General features: G+C 35.0%; 1 protein-coding gene across 5 annotated transcripts in view; it reads left to right on the forward strand.

Moving 5' to 3' along the window:
• The window catches only part of HNRNPR (heterogeneous nuclear ribonucleoprotein R), a 33,643-nt gene extending 20,526 nt beyond the window's left edge, over positions 1-13,117 (forward strand). For 3 of the 5 annotated variants that reach the window (XM_025278753.2, XM_025278752.2, XM_025278751.3), the window contains 6 exons: positions 2,162-2,338; positions 3,906-4,041; positions 5,476-5,690; positions 9,300-9,449; positions 11,598-11,719; positions 11,837-13,117. In XM_025278753.2, the coding sequence (XP_025134538.1) occupies positions 2,162-2,338; positions 3,906-4,041; positions 5,476-5,690; positions 9,300-9,449; positions 11,598-11,719; positions 11,837-12,449 (1,413 nt within the window). In that variant the 3' untranslated portion in view covers positions 12,450-13,117. The remainder of the gene's footprint in view (positions 1-2,161; positions 2,339-3,905; positions 4,042-5,475; positions 5,691-9,299; positions 9,450-11,597; positions 11,720-11,836) is intronic. The other 2 variants (XM_006056553.3, XM_044938129.1) reach the window with 1 other exon arrangement.
• Positions 13,118-21,610: the final 8,493 nt, after the last annotated feature.

A 21,610-nucleotide genomic window follows, 5' to 3' on the forward strand; every position in this document is an offset into this window, starting at 1 on the left:
AGATTTCATGAACGAGGATTGGAGATTTTAAGGAATTAGAAAAATTAGAATAGCTGTTGTGTAAGAATCTTGCTAGAGATTCAGAAGACCACCTCAGATTTTACCAGATAGCAGTGAAAGTGAACCTGATTATTTTGAAAAGGATTGTCTTAAGATACCACAGCTCTTACAGAACTTAACACCAGAAACTTAATCTCCAATAATTTGGCATCTTTTGGATTGCTGGTATTACTTCATTAGTGTTAGTATTAGTCGCTCAGCCATATCCAACTCTGTGATCCCATGGTCTATAGCCTGGCAGGCTCCTCTGTCCATAGAATTCTCCAGGCAAGAATACTGGAGTGGGTAACCATTCCCTTCTCCAGGGAATCTTCCCAGCCCAGGGATAGAACCCAGGTGTCCCGCGTTGCAGGCAGATTCTCTACTGTCTGAGTTTCAAGGGAAGCTCATTACTTCATTTCAGTTCAGTCACGTCACTCAGTCATGTCCGACTCTTTGCGACCCCATGGACTGCAGCACGCCAGGCTTCCCTGTCCATCACCAACTCCTGGAGCTTACTCAGACTCATGTCCATCAAGTCGGTGATGCCATCCAACCATCTCATCCTCTGCTGTCCCCTTCTCCTCCTGCTTTCAATCTTTTCTAGCATCAGGGTCTTTTCCAAGGAGTCAGTTCTTCGCATCAGGTGGCCAAAGTATTGGAATTTCAGCATCAGTCCTTGCAATGACTATTCAGGACTGATTTCCTTGAGGATGGACTGGTTGGATCTCCTTGCAGTCCAAGGGACTCTCAAGAGTCTTCTCCAACACCACAGTTCAAAAGCATCAATTCTTTGGCGCTCAGCTTTCTCATAGTCCCAACTCTCACATCCGACTGCTGGAAAAACCATAGCTTTGACTAGACGGACCTTTGTTGGCAATGTCTCTGCTTTTTAATATGCTGTCTAGGTTGGTCATAGCTTTTCTTCCAAGGAGCAAGCATCTTTTAATTTCATGGCTGCAGTCACCATCTGTGGTGATTTTGGAGCCCCCCCAAAATAGTCTGTCTGGAAACAAAAATGTTTCTGTTGTTTCCCCATCTATTTGCCATGAAGTGATGGGACCGGATGCCATGATCTTAGTTTTCTGATTGTTGAGTTTTTACTTCATTACTTTATCAGTTGGATCAATTATCAGGATTTGAAATGTTGATGTAGATGAGTTTCACTAGAAAATTCATATCATGCAAGCAATAATTTACTCTTTAAGACTTTGTGTGTGGATTGCTAGTGTTTTAACATAAAAGGTTATTTTCTGTATTGCTGACTTGGTAGAAATTTGAAGAAAATTGTCATGTGATATTAAATACTGAGAGGGTTTCTGATTGTTTCATTCCAATTTAGCATTCCTGTATATTATGACTTAATCCTACTTACTATATAATGTTAACTAAGAATACAAAATCTCCAAATTATGATGAATTTTTTTCATATCTTAAAATGTAATATTCTGATAGAGAAAGGAATTCTGATGAAAGATTCTCATGAAAGAAAGATTAAAGCAGTGGAGTTTTAAGTAGTCGAGATTTTAGAGTTGAGAAAATTTGAAAGAGACCTCATCGATCTTTTATTCAGTTTTTTTTTTAATTTAACTTTTATTGTAACTTTACTGAATTGGCATGTTTATACTATAGTGAAAATGGAAGCGTTACTTGCTTAGTCATGGACGACTCTTTGCGACCCCGTAGGCTGTGGCCCACCAGACTTCTCTGTCCATGGAATTCCCCAGGCAAGAATACTCGAGTGGGTTGCCATTCCCTTCTCCATATTCAAGTATGGTTTTTCTAAAAATGCAGATGTGTTTCAACGAATATTTATATAGGCCTTTTATTTTTTGTGAGAAAAGGACAGATTACAAAAATTTAAGATTTAGAGTTATTACTACAAATTTTGAGCACTTACTGTTAATCAGTTTCCATTTTTCAGTATAGAATATTGTTCTGTATTGATGCCCTGAAAGTCGTTATAATGAAAAACTAGGGTTAACTTTGTAAGATTCAACTTGCCCTGATTTTTCCTTAACCATCTTTGTGTCCCCACCCCCTAAACAAGGCACCTAGGCTTTGTGGCTCTAAAATCAAATGCTTGTTACATTGGGATTCTAACACACAGGTTTTATTTCAGGTCTTTGTAGGTAAAATACCAAGAGATTTATACGAGGATGAATTGGTGCCCCTTTTTGAAAAGGCTGGTCCCATTTGGGATCTGCGTCTTATGATGGATCCACTGTCTGGTCAGAACAGAGGGTATGCATTTATCACCTTCTGTGGAAAGGAAGCTGCACAGGAAGCTGTTAAACTGGTATGTGATAAACAGAACAAATACCCATTGTCTAGCAAGTCATTTGAGAGAAATACGTCAATTAAAAACATTTGCAGTTAACGTTGTTTCATTTACTTTAAAAGTTTTTATATTGACTGAGTTAGTATGTGTCTGGTGGCTATTTTTTCATATTATGAAAGTAAAAAATAAATGAAAATACCCCAGAAGTAAGGTGATAGTCTCCCATAATTCTAAGAAGTTATTTATTACAGCAGTTAGTATCTAAAGTTTCATTTGAATATTTGGTTTTTGCATTTCTCCCTTTTGATCTTAGACAGAAATGTCAATTCTTGCTGTTAAACTTTAGAGTAAAATTCTTAAAGTGTGATGAAGTCTGGAATGGGTTCTGGGGAATATAACTGGGCTCCTTGACTTTTAGGACACAATTTGGGAAATGATTGTCAGTCTCTTTGTTTTTATCATAACCTAATCATACAATTTATTTTCTAAGTATATTCTCGTTCTTTTCTTTTTGTTTCCAAACTCTCCAGTTCTCTTTGTCTTTAATCTTTCTCTTTTTCTATTACTTGATAACCAGTCTTCTAGGAATCTCCTTTCTGTAGGGCCTTTTACCCTTTGTACTTATTTCAGAGTAGTACGCAAATTAAGTATGGCTTCACTCCTACTGTGTTAAGATACAGTCATCTCAGTAACGCAGAATAGCCGTGTCATTGGTTTCTGGGGATACTCTTGCCAGACAGCTGAAGGCCTCAGTCTAGTTCTAGTTCTTTTAGAATGGTAACCTCTTTCACCAAAGCTTTTCATTTCATTAGTTGCCTCTAAATTTGTTCTACTTCTAACTTGACCCAGATTTTTGTTTTTATTATGGACCTTTTTCCTTCCAATTTGTTTATTTAGTACTGAGAAGTTTTTAAAGCTTTATTTCCTTGCTTCTGGCAACATATGGATGATTTTTATTTTAATTACATATTTGTTTTGTAAACTAATAGGTAAGTAATGTTAAGGCATAAAAAGCTCAAGTTTACCTAGGAAATCATCACCATAACCATTTAAATAAAACACTTTATTCCTATGATTTAATACAGTTTTGAAAGTATTATGTTTAATATGAAGTTTAAATTTTTTAAATTCTGTTTTATGTAAAAGGTGAAATTCTTCTACTTTTCTTTGCATTGATTAAACATAGTTGTTATTCTTTACATATTGTTGTTTTCCTGAGACTTATCTATATCTTATTTCATCTCCAAGGGCTCTGAATTACCAGTCTCAGGTATTTTTTCTAAAATTCTCTGGTTAAAAATCTTGAGATTGATAATATTGAAATAAATCAAATCTTTTCAGAGATAGAGTGAATCACTTTGATTCATTTATATTTGATAGAGCAGTGAAGGTTAATGAAACCAAACTAAAACAGAGGCTGTAAAAGTTTAAAATACACATTTTATATTATGGCAAGCATGAGGGAATTTGGTGAATTCATGAAGCAGGGAGTGTTTGACCTTGAATTGTTCAGTTTTTTAGGCTGAAATCAGTTGTTCTGAGTTTGGGGTGGTTGTGGGGTGTCTGGTTCTGCTCTTCCTTTCAGTGTGACAGCTATGAAATTCGCCCTGGTAAACACCTTGGAGTGTGCATTTCTGTGGCAAACAACAGGCTCTTTGTTGGATCAATTCCGAAGAATAAGACTAAAGAAAACATTCTGGAAGAATTCAGTAAAGTCACAGGTAAAACAAAAATGTATTTAGAAATTAGTTTTGGGAAATCTGTGGTATACTATAAGTGCAAAAAAAGAGGTGTATCTTAATCTAAGAATTCATGCGTCTACTGAGTGTCTAAATTTCCTTTCTGTTTTTTTAGTGGTTTGGACTAAACAACCTCTCTTGTAGCCTCAAGTTCTTGGAATGTCCTCTTCGCTTCTTTTCCTTAATTGAACCATAACTTTTGACACAACCTTTGCCCTGTAGCTCTCAAGTGAAGGCTTTCCCCCCATCTGGTATTCAGTGTACTCTAAGGCCAAGGGGACGAGAGTGCTTCTCCTCCTCTTCCTTCTTCCTCTTACCTTGTCTGTTTCAGATTTTTCCACATTTCCAATCCTAAACCGTGGAAATGATTTGAGAAGAAAATTTTAGATCATAGATCTATCTATCTATCTATCTATATATATATATTTATATGTAACAAAATTTAGCAGAATTACATTTTCACTCATCAAATATGATTTAATCATACACTTCCTATTCCATTTCATTTTTTAAAATGCTGATGGAGATCCACTAATGGTAGCTACATTGTAAAAGACAACTTTTAGACCATTGCTGCTTCTTCCTGTATAAAAACCACTATTACTTTACATTTTTGTTGTCCAGACATACTACAGACAAACAATCCTTTCCCCTTCCTTCAAGTTGTTATCTGTTGCTCTTCTGGTTTCAGTCTTGTGTTAATTGAAGATTGCTTCTGGCTCATAGTCTTCCTCTTTGGTCCTGAATTAACTTATTGTTAGTACTTTCAACATCTATGTGGATGAACCATCCAATACCGTAATCTCCTAGTTTTATGACTGCCTCATCTCTGATCCTTTACTTCCGCTCTACCACATCCAAATCACATTCTGGATATTGCTGCTAGAAATAAAATCTAATTACTCTTAAGGATTTGGATAATATGTGGAAAGGTGAGGGTACAGGACTAAGACCAGAGGTACATTTTAACCAGTTACTTATTTATTACTTGGTAAAAATAGTAACTTTTAAAAACTTAAGATTCAAGGATGATTTTTGGTTATAATTAGTTGTTGCGTGTTCTCTTGAATTTATATTTGGTTTTTAAGTTCCTTGGTAGTATTTTCATAAGTTTTAGTAAGGTCATGTTAGGTCATACACTCTTTAAAACATTGTAAAATAGAATGTTATATGTCAGAATACAGTAGTTGGACTTACTGTCTATGACTGTACTTTCAGGGCCCCTAAAATTAAAAGGAACATAATATATCGTCCATAGCTCCATATCTAATAATTCTGATTTAGTTGTCTAGCTGGATAATTAGCAGATCATTATGAGGCTTCTTCAATTACTTTTTGCTCTTCGGCAAGTGGATTTAGGTCTACCTAATCGCTAAATGTGTGGTGGATGCTTTTGGCTTATATATCTGGCTGTTGGTTTAACAGAGGGTTTGGTGGACGTTATTCTCTATCATCAACCCGATGACAAAAAGAAGAATCGGGGGTTCTGCTTCCTTGAGTATGAGGATCACAAGTCCGCAGCACAAGCCAGACGCCGGCTGATGAGTGGAAAAGTGAAAGTGTGGGGGAATGTAGTTACAGTTGAATGGGCTGACCCTGTGGAAGAGCCAGATCCAGAAGTCATGGCCAAGGTAAATGCAGTATCTTGTGTTGGGTGCGGTTATCATTTACTTTTCGTACTTAGAATATAAGCTTGAATATTTCAAATTTTACAGTAAATACAAATTATAGCTCTTGATCTTAACTGTTTAAGCAAAAACCTGCTTTAGCACCAGTTTAACAGCCTGTCCTGGTATCCAGGAATTTCCATTGACCATTTCTTTTTCTGCAGATAAATGTGTAAAAAGAACTGAAGTTAAATCCCTTCAATTAGGTGTTTCTATGCCTACTGAGAGTTTGATTAGTGCTTGGCACTGTCAAAGATACAAAGATAAAAATGTTAAGAAAAGAAAAAAAACAAGGTCTTATGGAATAAAGAGAGAAGTAATGTTTTGTAGATTATGAATTATAATTTTCATTGACCATACTATGACTTTTATTACATGGCCATGAATTATATTTTATTTAGATTTAGTGTCTTTTTTAATGGATCAAGTTTCCTTATAGTATTGTTTCCATGAAGAAAGGTGAAGGGTTATCATGTTTGCTCTTATGCATGGCAAGTCCTGTAGTGGACTTTCACTTTCTTCCTAAGCCCTGTACTTTCATTGCTGGGATCTTGGCCTGGTAAAGGATGGTTTTGTTAGTCCTGGTTCTTAGGCTTTCCTCTGGGTGACTCCTGGGGGTGAAGGGACATATCTGAGTTGCATCTCTGTTGGCTTTTAATGAATTTTTGATTATTTTGGTGTATGTCTCTTGACCTCTTGGGGGCCGCAACTCTGTGGATGGCCATAAATGAATGGTTGGGTTATTCTGGATTGAAAAGTCTTTTCTGCAAGCTTCTTCAGAATCTGAAGTGACAGTCCTCACTGTTGATTAATTTGGAGGAGGGACCTGGTTTATACTAACATGATAAAAGCTTTTGTAAGCAAAAACATTTTTGGATTATACAAAGATCCACTGAGAATGAACCAGAGAGACTCAGATGTATTGCACACTTTTTCTATATTCCTGGAGTAGATAGAAGTCAAGGGAAGGGGCTGGAAATCTAAAGAGCCCTGATTATTTTTGTTTATTACTAGCTTGATTTTAATTCCACTTGTTTCTTCTAATACAGTTGTGACTTTGAGCAAACTTTCTGAATTTGGATGTTGTCTATTTTATTGGAGTTGGATAAATCTCTTTATAAGATCTCTTACAACTTTGAATCTATCTTGTAGAAACTGACTATAGCCTGTATTGCATTTTCTAAAATATTTTAAAAATAGTATTACAGATTGAGGGGGCATTTTTTATTTTATATTAGGTTATAGTTGAGTTACAATGTTGTGTTAGTTTCAGCTGTACATACAGGTGTCTTTCTTTTTCCTACTGAGTGCTTTAAACATTATTTCAACTAGTAATTTTTATATAGGATACTTTGGTTTCATCTCAGAAAAGAAAAAAGATCTATGTTGAGTTTCAAAAAAGAAGGTAAATAAAGTAATGGAGGCCTGTCTGATGTAGAAATAGATGTCAATATGACAACATTGAGGAAATTAAAGGGGTTAAAGATAGAGGTGGAAGACTTTTCCCCCCTTGAATTTGTGTCTACCCCAAATCCTCTTTACTTAGCCCTTTATTTAAGGCAACAATTTGTTTGGTAGGTAAGTTAATTTTTTTGTCTAAACAAGTAATGTATTTCCTTAGTTCACAAATCAAAATTATATAGAAAAGTATAGCCAAGGAATTCCCATTTCTACCTCTAGCTCCAACTACTGTTTCCTCCTTGTCCCTTGTAGATATCCACTGTTAGTGGTCTCTGGTTTATCCTTGTAGTGCTTAGCAGACAAATATAATTACATATTCTTTCCTTCCCTACTTCTGACACAAATGGTTACTGGTAGCTATATTAATGAATTATGTTTTTTTTATTCACTGTCATATTTCGTCTCATCTCGTATTTCAGCTCTAAGGAAGTATACCATTATTTTATGTATCGCTAAGAAATTGTAAAATGCTGCCAATTAAACTATGACAAGTGCTTGTCTGTCACATTGACTTAAATTGGATCCCTATTTTGGAGGTATAAAATGGGGGAAAAAATCTTAACAACAGTGTATCCTCACATTTTCCCTGTTTTTTTTTTAATATCAGCTCCTAATTTTTTATGATATGTACTTTTTCATTCTGTAGGTGTACCATAGTATATTCAACTAGCTGGACATTGGATGTTTCTAATCTTTTGTTGTTATGATACTGTAATGAGTAAGCTTATATCATTTCAGTTAATATAAGTACAGGCATATCTATAGGATAGATTTGTGGGTCAAAGGGTAAATGCATCTGTAATTATTAAGATACTGACCATATTTTCTGTAGGAGGTGCACTTGTATTCTGTTCTCCACAAGCAGAATACAGCAGGATGTTCCTTCCTATCCTTGTTAAAAGAGGATAGGCTCAAACTTGGTTTTGCCAAATCTTGTAACAAGTGGTATCTCATAGCTGTTTTATGATTTGTCTCTCTTTACTGTACATGCCTGAATTTACATTTCTTATGCATCTAAGGACTATTTATGTTTCTTTGTATGAATGTATTCATGAATTTTGCCTATCTTTCCATTCATTTGTTTTTCTGTTCATCTTTTTCTTATTTTGTAGAGTTCTGATATAAAAGACAGGTTAACTGTTTGTGATGCCTTTTTTTTTTTTTTTAAATTTTACTTACGGTATTTTCTACCACATGGAAATCTTTTTTTTTTAGTAGTTGAATTTTTCAGTTCTTCATATAGATTTTAAATTAACAAAGCCTTCTCCAGTGCAGTGTTACATAATTATTTTCTTATTTTCTTCTAATACTTTAAACATCCCCCTCCTTTTAAATTTTCTATCTATTTGGACTTTATCCTAGTATATAGTGTGGGGTATGAGTCCACTTTTCATCGTTATTCAGATCAACACTGCACTGATTAAATGATTTAAGCAATGAATTGATAGTTTGTTTTATCTAGTAGGACTAGTCTCTAAATTTTGTTCTTATTTTTGCCCTGGGTACTACTGCTTGTTTATTTTTTCATATGAACTTCAGAATCATGAGCTCATCCAGTTCTTGGGTGGGGAAGGAGAGACAAAAAAACTTGTTTCAGGGGGGACTTATGAACTATGTTGGGCTTGCCAGGTGGCTCAGAGGTAAAGAATCCACCTGCCAGTGCAGGAGACCTGGGTTCGATCCCTGGGTCAGGAATATCCCTTGGAGAAGGAAATGGCAACCCACTCCAGTCTTCTTGCCTGGGAAATCCCATGGACAGGGGAACCTGGTGGGCTTCAGTCCACAGGATCACAAGAGTTGGACAAGACTTAACAGCTAAACAACAACAAAGGCACCCTATTAAATTAGTAAAGTAACTTAGTAATAATTTTATTTTGGTCCCTTGAAGGTCCTGTTCACAGTACTAGGCACTGTAATGACATGGCAGGAAAATGATAATTTATATAAATTGGTAACAGTTATTTTCTCAGTTTTCATACCTTCTATGGTAGCACCTTTAGCACTTAATTGTTTTTGAGAAGAACACCTACGCCGTGAAAATAGGAAGAAATACTTTAGGACTTCAGCTAAAATTAAGTAGCCAATGCCAGTTTTGTATGTTTGTTATATTAGGTGAAAGTTTTATTTGTGAGAAACTTGGCTACTACAGTGACAGAAGAAATATTGGAAAAGTCATTTTCTGAATTTGGAAAACTTGAAAGAGTGAAGAAGTTGAAAGATTATGCATTTGTTCATTTTGAAGACAGAGGAGCAGCTGTTAAGGTAGAAATTTTGATATTTTGTTTCTTGATATGTGAATTTTGTTGTTGAAACTTGCTAGAACACACAAAGTGACTTTATAAACAAATGAAATTGGTTTTCAGCTTTTACCGAACTCTGGAGCTTTCTTTTAATAATCTCTGTGAAGTGGTAGTAATGTAACAGGTAAGACTCTGTATTTCAAAGCCTGATTATTACTAACTGAGTTTGTGACCTCAGGCAAGTTACTTTTAATCTCTGTATTATTTTTGTAAGCCTAAGCTTTGATAGCATGATACCTTGAAAATGTTAACAAGGAATAGTAATTAGCTTCCATAAATACCAAAATGATAGTGAATACATTGTAACTACTTTAGTTACTTGTTTAAGAACCTATGAGTGGAGCTGAGTAGTGTACATGGCTTCATATCTAGTACAGTGTAATTCAGTAGGTGTGTTCGGAGGGAATGGTTAGTTCTTCATAGTCTTGCCTTTCTTTGGTTCTCACAGTTTCAATAGTTGTTAGAAATATTTCTTGCATGTAATAGTTAATTTGCTTGTTGATGATAGTATTTGAAAAGTATGAAAAACAGTATTTTCATATAGTGTCTAGAACATATAACCTGAGTACTCTGCTGCTTTCCGTTGATAGTGGATCAATACCATCTTTAATGGCTGAAATTTTCAGTTTCTTCCTCTTGTCCCTCTCTCCCTTCTGGAGAAAAGGTGAGGGGAGGTGCTGACAAAACAAAACACAGGGCAAAAATAAAAGATTTTTTTATATAATTGGGGAGATAGATCTAAAACCCTTGGTGACTCAGGCCTGGTTCTTTTTTTGCATGTTTTGTCAGTAAAGTGGCCCCACCCTCTAATTAGGGCAGTTTTTGTTTCCTGACCAGGGTACTGCTTTAAAATGTGCCTTATAGAATCTTTGACTAGTAGAATTTATTGGTTTGCTTTTTGATGGAAGCTAATTACTGAGACAGTATTGCTTATAAAATTCATAGCTTAGTACAGAACTTGTTTGGCTTCTGAGTTGCGAGTGATAGGAAGGACAGATAACTAATAAATTTATACCTTCTAAATATTTGTTTTGATTTACTTGGTATTAAATAACTGATTGTTCATAATTGAAAATAATTTTCAAGGGTGGTTTGCCAAAGCGATTTCTGAAATTGTAAGATTTCTAGCCCAGAAGATAGCCAGAGGAAAGAGTATAGACAGATGCTCTGTTCTTTTGTTTATACCAGGAAGCTTTTATAGATTCATTTAATTGCTTTAGTTGAAGCAGCCAAAAGCTTAGGTGGTAAAGGAGAAAAAACTCGGTAAGAGGAAGATACTGATTTAATCTTTTGTCTGCATACTTGTAAATCACTCAAATGTTCTTTATGGTTAGAGCATTTTATTATGTATGTCCAGAGAGGGAAAGGTTGTATTGGGAAACAGAAAAACTGGTGAGGAGGCGATACTTGGTTACTGAGTTACCTGAACCTTGAAGTATGGCAGAAGTTATTAGGTGGAATGATAGAAATAAAAAACTAGAGCCCGGAATACTTTTGATTACTGCTTTCCAGATGAGTACTTGAGTCTTAATTAGTTCAAACCTTTGCTGGGCTCTGTGCTTTTAACCATTCAGGTAAAGTATATACCAGGTTAAGCATTGTTGGGGTGGGGAAGATGCTTTTTTCTTTTTTTTTGGTTAGTATCATGTTGAATTTCACCGATAGTCTCATTTATATTTCAAATTCTTGATATTTTTATTAAAGAACAGTTTAAGACCTACAGGGTGAATGCCGTGTTTGTTTAAAAATTTTTATCCTGAAAAGTTTGTTAATACTGGCATGTTCTCCAGATGGGAATTTGCTGTTTGTTTTGGCCTTAGCTTGGAGGAATTAGTTACTTGCAATTAAGGAGCAGTAACAAGCAGCTCTCTGCTTTATCTTTTAAATAAATAATAGGACATCAGTTTTATTCTCAGTGTAACTTGCACATAAAGTAAGGTTGAGGGGAATAAGTATTTTGTGTATTTTTTAAAATTTGGTGGCTGTATTCTTCTTGGAAATTAAAACAGTTGTGAATTAAATTGTTTATCAGGTGTATTAAATGGTACAGACAATGTTATGTTTAAGGTACTGTTACTTGTAAAATAAATTTGTTTCTAATTTTGCATAGGCCATGGATGAAATGAATGGCAAAGAAATAGAAGGAGAAGAAATTGAAATAGTCTTAGCCAAACCACCAGACAAGAAAAGGAAAGAGCGCCAAGCTGCTAGACAGGCCTCGAGGAGTACTGCGTGAGTCTGCATTTAGTAAATATATCAGAAATCCGGTAGTTTAAAAAGTTAGGAAGAATCTTGAAGTTAGGAAAAATCTAACTTGTTTTTTCTTTTCTCCCTTCCCTCCATTGCTAGGTATGAAGATTATTACTATCACCCTCCTCCTCGCATGCCACCTCCAATTAGAGGTCGGGGTCGTGGTGGGGGGAGAGGTGGATATGGCTACCCTCCAGATTACTATGGCTATGAAGATTACTATGATGATTACTATGGTTATGATTATCACGACTATCGTGGAGGCTATGAAGATCCCTACTACGGCTATGATGATGGCTATGCAGTAAGAGGAAGAGGAGGAGGAAGGGGAGGGCGAGGTGCTCCACCACCACCAAGGGGGCGGGGAGCACCACCTCCAAGAGGTAGAGCTGGCTACTCACAGAGGGGGGCACCTTTGGGACCACCAAGAGGCTCTAGGGGTGGCAGAGGGGGTCCTGCACAACAGCAGAGAGGCCGTGGTTCCCGTGGATCTCGGGGCAACCGTGGGGGCAATGTAGGAGGCAAGAGAAAGGCAGACGGGTACAACCAACCTGACTCCAAGCGCCGTCAGACCAACAACCAACAGAACTGGGGTTCCCAACCCATCGCTCAACAGCCGCTTCAGCAAGGTGGTGACTATTCTGGTAACTATGGTTACAATAATGACAACCAGGAATTTTATCAGGATACTTATGGGCAACAGTGGAAATAGACAAGTGAGGGCTTGAAAATGATATTGACAAGATACGATTGGCTCTAGATCTACATCCTTCAAAAAAATTGGCTTATCTGTTTCATCTTTAAGTAGCAATTTGCTGCCATTTGTATTTGGCTGAAGAAATCACTATTGTGTATATACTCAAGTCTTTTTATTTTTTCCTCTTTTCATAAATGCTCTTGGACATTATTGGGCTTGCAGAGTTCCCTTATTCTGGGAGTTACAATGCTTTTATCGTTTCAGGCTTCATTTTAGCTTCAAAACAAGCTGAGCACACTGTTAAAATCATGATTTTGCAGAACCTTTGGTTTTGGACAGTTTCATTTTTTGGATTTGGGACAGCTTACATAGGGGTATGGAGTATGCTGTAAATAAAAATACAAGCTAGTGCTTTGTCTTAGTAGTTTGAAGAAATTAAAAGCAAACAAATTTAAGTTTTCTTGTATTGAAAATAACCTATGATTGTATGTTTTGCATTCCTAGAAGTAGGTCTACTGTGTTTTTAAATTGTTATAACTTCACACCTTTTTGAAACCTGCCCTACAAAATTTGTTTGGCTTAAACGTCAAAGCCGTGACAATTTGTTCTTTGATGTGATTGTATTTCCAATTTCTTGTTCATGTAAGATTTCAATAAAACTCAAAAATCTATTCAAAACATTACCTATTTCAAATTCAATTGTGTCCTAAAACATTATTTTATTCGTAATCCTTGCAAGGAATATTGTTTTCAAACTATAACTGCCTATGTGAGTGATCAAATTCATGCAAAATTTCTTGGCTATTCTAATATGTATCGTGGATATCAGACTGAGGATTAGTCTAAATTCTAATACTTATTCCAAATAGCACTTCATTGATTGATGTTCTTTCATAGTCATCTAATTTGACAATTTTATCCTTTATTTTTATAAAAACAAGCTCAGGCTTGCAGGCATTGGATAATATGCATTAAATAAAATGGGGTTGGGGAAGCAGACTGCAATTTATTTTGACCCACATTCTTTCTATAAAGGATAATTTGTTGTCTGAAGACCTTATTTGCTGGAGTGAATGTACATAGCAGGAAAAAATGTTAGTACTGTGGCGTCAATTGCTCTGCGGACTAAACTTCATGTAAACTTTTAGTATACATCATTGTGACTACCACTTCAGTTACTAATTAGGAATATAATTTCCTATTACTGTGTAAATTTGCTTTGAGAAACACTCAGGCCTTGTAAGAGAGGCTTACAAATACCCAGTAGTCCTACTTCTGACTTCCTGTTAATACCTCTTATTTTTATTTATTTATTTATTTATTTACTCAAATGGCTAAAAATTTTGTTGGCCAAATCATAACATCTATTTCCATTTCCTTTAGAAATTCTCCCTTTATCATAAGAATGTTTTTTTTTTTTTTTTTTGCTTGAGAATAAGAGGAACAAAAGAATCTAAACAGCGCAGAAAAGTCTGGATCACTTTCAAATAACCAATAAAAATTTTCCCTTCCATTTTATTCTTAGGCGGATCTAAAATGTTTTTTAAATTATAAAAATAAGCCATTGGAGAATAATTAAAATGGGTACACCTTTATTTTGTGTTTTGTTCCTGTTTGGTGTCTTTTATGAGTGGTATTAGATTTCAAAATGATAAGCTATCTAATTCCTTCAAAGCTTAGTCAGAGCATATTTTGGTTTTCATGACTTCTCTTTTGACTTGGAGGAGAAAAATGAGTATTTGCTGATGAAAGTCAGTATATCATTTCTTATAAAAAATACACTTATTACATAGTAAGTTAACAGGCCTCGTTAATATTCCTTTTATTGACGTTAACGTGGGTATCTATTTAATAAAGCTTGGATCCAGTTGTTTTTCTTAAGCCCATGTATGCAGGTATAGACACCAAACATTCTTTAAATGCTGTCTTTTCACCTTTGAAAATACAATTTGAAGCTTTAACTATAAATCTAAATTAGATTTAAGTAAAACCCACGATTTTTCTTGGAAAGAAGAGAGGCTGTAGAAATAAAATTTTAATTATTTGTATTTCTTAGATGTTACCAGCGAACAAGTTCTTATGAACAAAATTAGGAATTGGAATAGAAGTAATTCTGAAAAAGTAATTTATGAGCTTCCCCCACCCATCCTAAAATGTAAATCTGGCAAAAACATGAATCAAACCTAGGTTCCGTGTCAAAATCTTTTTCTTTAATTGCAAATTATATTTTACTCTCACCAGTTAAAAATATACTATAAAGGTATCCCTCTAATAGCACTTTATAGGTTTTTTGTGGCTATTTAACAGACAAACAAAACTTGATAAGCATTCAGTCTACTGTGGAGCTTTTCCCTTACTGATGTGAGCTATTGTAAGCGATTGCTGCAAGCGGCATTCTGAGAAAATAGATTCAGAGCTTAACTACTCATAGAAGTAAATCTAACAGTCTGATAAACAAACCTGAAAAATGTCACCTGAAGAGGCTTTTATTCTAGATTTGCATTAGGTTTTTTCTTAAATAGGTGCATATTATGAGTTCTAGGAAATCTGATTGCCTACTCTCCTGCCATCTTTTTTGTTCTCCCACCTACTTCCTTTGTTTTTGTTTCTGAGTCTGCTACAGTAACATGCGTGCTGGGAAATATTTTTACTTTATGTTGAGGATGACCTCTTCTTTGTAGATACTCTCTGGAGAATGATATAAATATGCCCCCTCCCCATAGTGAAATCCTAATTTTTATTTGATCACTCATTTATAGCAGTTGCTTAAACGTATGTATTTATATGACGGTGTTTTGATTTTTTTAAAGCAAAAAAGTTTTAATTAGCCAGATTTCTAATAATTTCAAGTTTATTTGATCAATTGATGTGGAAATTGAGTTACTATGGTTCTGTAGCTAATTTTTTTTAAAAGAGTTCAGCATAATTGTTTTTCAGTTTTTCTAGTTACTGGGGTTATTCTGCATAAGAAAGCCCAATGCTTTCTGTTAGATCATTTTTCTCATTTGGCTTTGAAATCTGACTTAGGTGAACCCTCTTTTTAAAAAGGTCAGCATACATGAAAATACATTTGTTAAATTCCAAAAGAGACGGGACATTAAATTCCATTCCTAGCATAAAGCCATATAATATTCTTGAAACTCATTGCATCATTTGCCTCCTGCCCATTTGGATAATCATACCTATGTTTTATTAATTGTGTATTATTTGTAAAACCAAACCCTTCCAGTAAATACTTGCTATAAGGCTATCATTTGTCAGTTTAAAAGATTTCTAAATATGTTAGTTTACCATTTTGATTTTTCCAAGGAGATTTTATTATATTGAACTATCCAGTATTCTTAAAACCAACTGGAGTATGTAGAAGAATTGTTAATGTTAGTGTTGTCTTTTATTTATGTGAAGCCTCTTAAGTGAGCATCTAAGAAAAAGCCTTATAGAAAGAGTGCACTGGATTTATAAGTGTGTTTATGTTTTTCTAAGAATGGGAGCTTCTGTTAACTTAGTTGTTCTGAGTAAGACCGTGCATTTGGGTGACTGACTAGAGAATCCAGAATGACAAGTTCATTGACCAGGCATTTTTACTTTTGCATTAGAAGTTTGTTGATTAGTTTTTATTTTTGAAATGCAAATACTGAACTTTAAAAATATTGTTTATTTCATGTATTGGTCATTTAAATATTTAATTGGGAGTGGTCATTATTAATCGTTTTAGGAAAGTTTTTTTTCTTTTACCTATATACATGTATATATATATATTTTATTTAGAGGTTACCAGAAGCTCTGGGTTTTTTGTTTTGTTTTGTTTCTGTTTTTTAATCATTTTCAGATGTTATCCAGAAATCTGCAAGTGTACTTTTCCTGTTTTAACTCCTTCCTTTTATCACCTGACTATCAGGGAAGCGAGGTTGAGGCTGCCCTGACCTGACATGTCATGATGTCGACTTGCTAGGTGGGGTTCGCTGGGGACGATAACCAGTGGAATTGTTGGTAAGAACTTTTTTTTCCTATTTTTTTTTTTTTTTTTAATCAGTAGTGGGGCATTAAGTGTGGGAGAATGCCCATGTTCTATAAGTGGGCATTTATGTCAGCCTTGTAGAAGAATAAGACTTGAACACAAGATAATTCTGTTCATAGTAGGAACATATAAACATATAAAAAGTATTTCATACCCTTTATTCTCAAATTCTTAGGTTAGCAGGAAAGGCCTGCAAGTTTTAAGTAAAGTAATGAAATACTCAGGGTATATTATAAGTGGTCAAGATAGACTAAATCTCTTGGAGAAATAGTAAATTTGCTTTATTTTATGTGATTTTCAGTCCCTCTAATATCTTCAGTATATTTACATTTTATTGGATAGATTATCTTAAAAGTTTTAGCAGTTTGACAAATAAGAGTGGGCTCAGTTTATAGATACATTTGATATGATGACTTTAGGTCAAGAGGAAATTATGTAGCTGAAATATTAGGACCTTTTTATATAGGAGAAACAGAAATCTAAGTCTATCAATCTGTATTTTGTCTAAACCCCATGAGAGCTAATGGGATAAGTAGATATTGATAGAATTACAGTCGATTTTTAGGTCATTACTGAAGAGCAAAATCTCATACTCAGGGGATTCCATGATGCTACAGTATAAATTGAGGGAATTAATAATTAGGCATTTCTGAATACCACATAAAAAATAATTGTAAGCACTGGTTAAAAGTAATTATGAATTTTTATGCCTAGAACCTCCTCAGTATTCTCATGCCTTCTTTGTTGGTTGGGTGTATCAGTCTAGAAAGACTCTCCTAGGTAATAAACATGGACTAGTCAGTGTCATGAATATTAACCTGTATCTGTAAGCTTGCTGTAGACCAGAGGTATATGACTACCATGAAATTATACTTTAGGAACTGCAGTGATTGCATCATTGTGTTAAGTGTTTCTCTTCTGACACATTTTATGCATGTATAAGTGGCAGAACAGATGGGAGTGTAGAACTTTTAGATTGTACTTAATAATGTATCATCCTAGGGAAGTTTTACAATTAGCAGTAGGAACACTCGAGTAGAGCTGAAAGTTCATATAAGTTATGGAAAATGCAGTGCAAACTTGTTGGCTTTTATACACTAACAGTAAAATACATTTCATGGGAGGAGGCATTATGGGGGAAAACTTAATTTCTCAAATATAAAAAAGGGCTTTCAGTTTCTGTAGTAACTTTGTCAGGATCCCATTGCTTATCTTGATGTCTCATTTTTGATGGCTGGACAAAGGTGACTTCTCTAGCCTGTTGAGTAACATAGATAGAAATGTACTTTAATGAGTTCTGTTATGATGTTTAGTATGTTATAAGGCTATTTCTATAATTGAGTTGAAAGCTCCTGCAAACATTACATTGCTGATAGCATACAATAATACGAGAATATTGAAATAGGTACATTTGCAAGACCATTTAATCAATAGTTTAATAAAAATCATGCTTTTGGTACAGTGTTCAGGTACTATAACTGTGTTGGAATATTTGTACAATGTTAAATATTTTTAATAAAATCTAACATGTTCAAAGCGTTGTGTTGGTGATTTTGGGTGGGGTGTGGTGGGTTCAATTGTGCAACAAAGATTCAGTAGTACTGTAATGGAGACTTTTGTAGTCAAATGGAGTTCTTTTCCTCACATTTAGTACTAGATATTGGGCACCTGTCCATGTGAAGGTAGTGAAGGATTGGGATAGTACAAATAAAAATACTGAATTCCAGTGGCTTATTACAGTATCAGGAAGTAGCTTTACTGGGGTTAGAACTGGGTTTCCTGGTGTCAGATGGAATTGTTGTCTTTGGCATAACAGGCTACCTATAAAGCTTCTATGGTGAAAATCTGGCATATTCACATTGGAAATGATCCTGGAAAACGTACAGAGGTGAGCAAAGGGAAACACTTGTACAGTGCTTTGAGTAAGCATTTTATTCTCCAGTGTCCTTGACCCCTTGACATGACGTGTCTGCAAGTGAAGGAAAGGTGAGGGAATATTTGAGGAAGGCTATGTTGGAGGGTTTAGGTGCACCACTGAGGAATGTCTCTAGTGTATAAGAAACACATCAAGAGCTCTATTTCTTAAACTTTATAAGGGTTTCTATTGTACTGATCCCATTCTCTTGAAGATAGCCCTAATCTAGTCATTTTTCTTGTGACTTGTCTTCCTTGAAGGCATACTTAATTCTTTACTAAGTCAAAAAGGTAGAAGTTCCGCAAGTCAGAGTGGAAATTTACTTGAAATAAAAGTTCGTTCCTCTGAATACTGTACTGTTAATAACAGGATTTAGAAGGAAAGTGACCTGATGATTTGTAAACAAATCAAGTAAGAAACCATTCAGAGGAGTAGTAATACACTCTACCCTCTTTTAATGGAGATTGTTAAATAAACATGAGCTGCGGAGAAGAAGAAATGTACCCTATTTCAAGAAAGACAATTCTTTGGTCAGTATTTTCTGGGAAGATTTTACTGTTTTTTATTTCCCCCAAATCAAAAAGTCACTCACTGAGACAGTAAGGAATATTCTGACAGGAGAAGTTTCTAAACTTGGGCCCCTTTAAGTACTGGCAGGGCTGGGCTGGGGGGCGGCTTGGGGTGGAGGGGTGCAGCTCACTGGTTTGTGGTGGATTTTTTCCAGGAATAAAAAGAGGTGGTTTTATGATCATTTTAAGCTTAGGCTCTATAGGTGTCTTTTTTCTCTACCTAAAGCTCTGAATTTACTAGTTTATTTTTAGAAATAAGATTTTTATTAAGTATTTTCTTGTGGAGTATGTTTTATTCACATAGGGGAATATCTTCCTAGTGATGTGAAAGAAATCACAGTTCTTTTTAGACTTGGAAATTATGACTAAAATCACAATCCTGCATTGCAGGCGGATTCTTTACCAGCTGAGCCACAATGGAAGCCCCCAAAAACGCTTTAAATACACTGTTGCATGGGTGCTGAGTAGGTTCAGTCATGTCCGATTCTTTGCAACCCTGTGAACCGTAGCCCTCCAGGCTCCCTGTCCACGGGGACTGTCCAGACAAGAATACTGGAGTGGGTTGCCAAGCCCTTCTCCAGGAGATATTTCCGACCCAGGGATCCAACCTGAGTCCCTTATGGTTTCTGCATTGGCAAGGAGATTCTTTACCACTGGAGTCTGCCTGGGAAACTCCCATATTTTACTCACATAAGGGAATATCTTCCCATTGATGTGAAAGAAATCACATTGCTATTTATTTAGACTTGGAATTTATGACTAAAATCACAATCATTTATAGACATTTCCTCAAAAAACTTATAAGCAGGACTACTGTTCTATTCCATTACTAAAATCCCCCAAGGGTAAATTTTAGGCCTAGCTGTCCATTTTTTAAGAGGACAAGAGGTTAAATTAAGTCATAAAGTTGTGCGACTTAGTCATGCCTTTTAAAATAATGTGAGGTTTGATCACTTAAAATTTTTCTCTACAGGATTAAAGATGAGGATCAGTAGTAGTTCAGTAACATTGGTAAAAGAGCTCGGCCTTAGTCAGACATGTAGAGAGAAAGATTCCTTCAATATGAAAATATTGCATTATTAAAGGTCTCATATACTGAGCAATTGTTAGTCAAATTGGCAACAGATATTCCTGTACACGTGTTCTTGGGGTATTCGTGCTTTGGCCAGGAATTCTTTAAATCTGCAAATTTCCGTTACCTGGGTTTTTAAGTAGATTAAGCAGAGGTTAATATATTTTAAAAGGCCGTTACTGTTTACCGCCTAAGTCACTATTTTGAAAATTCTGTGCGGGAAAATTTTTAGGTGAAAAACGTTATCAAGACAAATCTTGATAATAAGTGATGATACTCTATTATTTGAATGATTGATTCAAATAATGATTATAATGGTGTATGTTTATATACTATCATTCAAGTACCTCAGTTGCATTGGTCATAATGACTTGGGCATACTTTTTGGTTAGATGGTATATGTTTAGCATTTGCTTATCATATTGAAACTTTCTTTCCATGCTTCCCATGAAGAAGTATAACCTTAACAGATTAATAATATTTAAGTATAATCTCTGTAGAGTTGGTTTGGAAAATAGTTTGGTCTATTTAAATTTAAATACAACCAGCAATATTGTTACTGAAATGTCTTTTTAAATCGTGAAGATAAGTTTGCTTGTTAGTTGTCATATCATTTTTACTTGAGTTTTCAAATGTGGGGAAAATGATAAATGAGACCGTTTGTTGCATTTATCAAAGTAATTTTTTTTTTTATCAAAGTTTGAAAGATCTTCTGGTGATTATTTTAACTTTTTAGTTAAACTGTTTAGGTCACAGTTTCACCATTCATCAGTGTTTCTCAAAATTCAATGTGGATAGGAATCCCTGGGGTTTTTTAAAAATGCAGATTCTAATTCAGTAATTTGAGATGGAACAAGAGACTTCTAACATGCTTCTCGGTGATGCCAGTGTCCCTAAATACACCTTAAATACCTAGCAAGCTTATAGGTCATTTTACATTTGGGTTGGGGGTGTTAGAGAGTAGACCTTCGTAGAAAAAGATAGCAACAGGAGATGTTGATAATGATTTATAGACTAGTTGGTCTCAGTGGATCTAGTTGGAGATTAAAAACGTTTAACAGTCACCACAAATGTTAATAGTGTTTAGGATCCCAAGAAAATGTTAGTTTGCAAGAAAATGAAATGAGTTTAGGAAATCAGGCGTTAATAGTTTTAGGGAATTGATGGAAGATAATAAGGAAAAAGCAAAAAAAGACAGTCTCTGAGGAAATGTCATGGCATGTTTATTTAGGAATTAGATCAGAAAACAGTTACAAGTCATAAAAGATAAAAATAACTTCTGAAAGCTCAGGAAGGAAAGGCTGAACAGGTCACAAAGAACACCCATTTGGTGGTGGTATTTTTTTTTAATTTCTGACTTTAAAAAGTTAACATTGATTAATCAGATCAAAGTAAACCTTTGATGATAAAAAAGCAGATTAAAGGAGAAAATCTTTACAGATGACTTGAAAAAATTTATTTTTCAAATGGATTAAGATCAACACATGGGAAATTCAAAGATAGAAATGACAGGTGTATCCATTTTTAGATAAAGAGAGACTTGGAGGTAGTAGTCCTTGATAACTGATAACATATCTTACTTTGAACTCCAGACCTTTATTT

The sequence above is a fragment of the Bubalus bubalis genome, chromosome 2, assembly GCF_019923935.1.
Source record: "Bubalus bubalis isolate 160015118507 breed Murrah chromosome 2, NDDB_SH_1, whole genome shotgun sequence".
Classification (NCBI taxonomy): domain Eukaryota; kingdom Metazoa; phylum Chordata; class Mammalia; order Artiodactyla; family Bovidae; genus Bubalus; species Bubalus bubalis.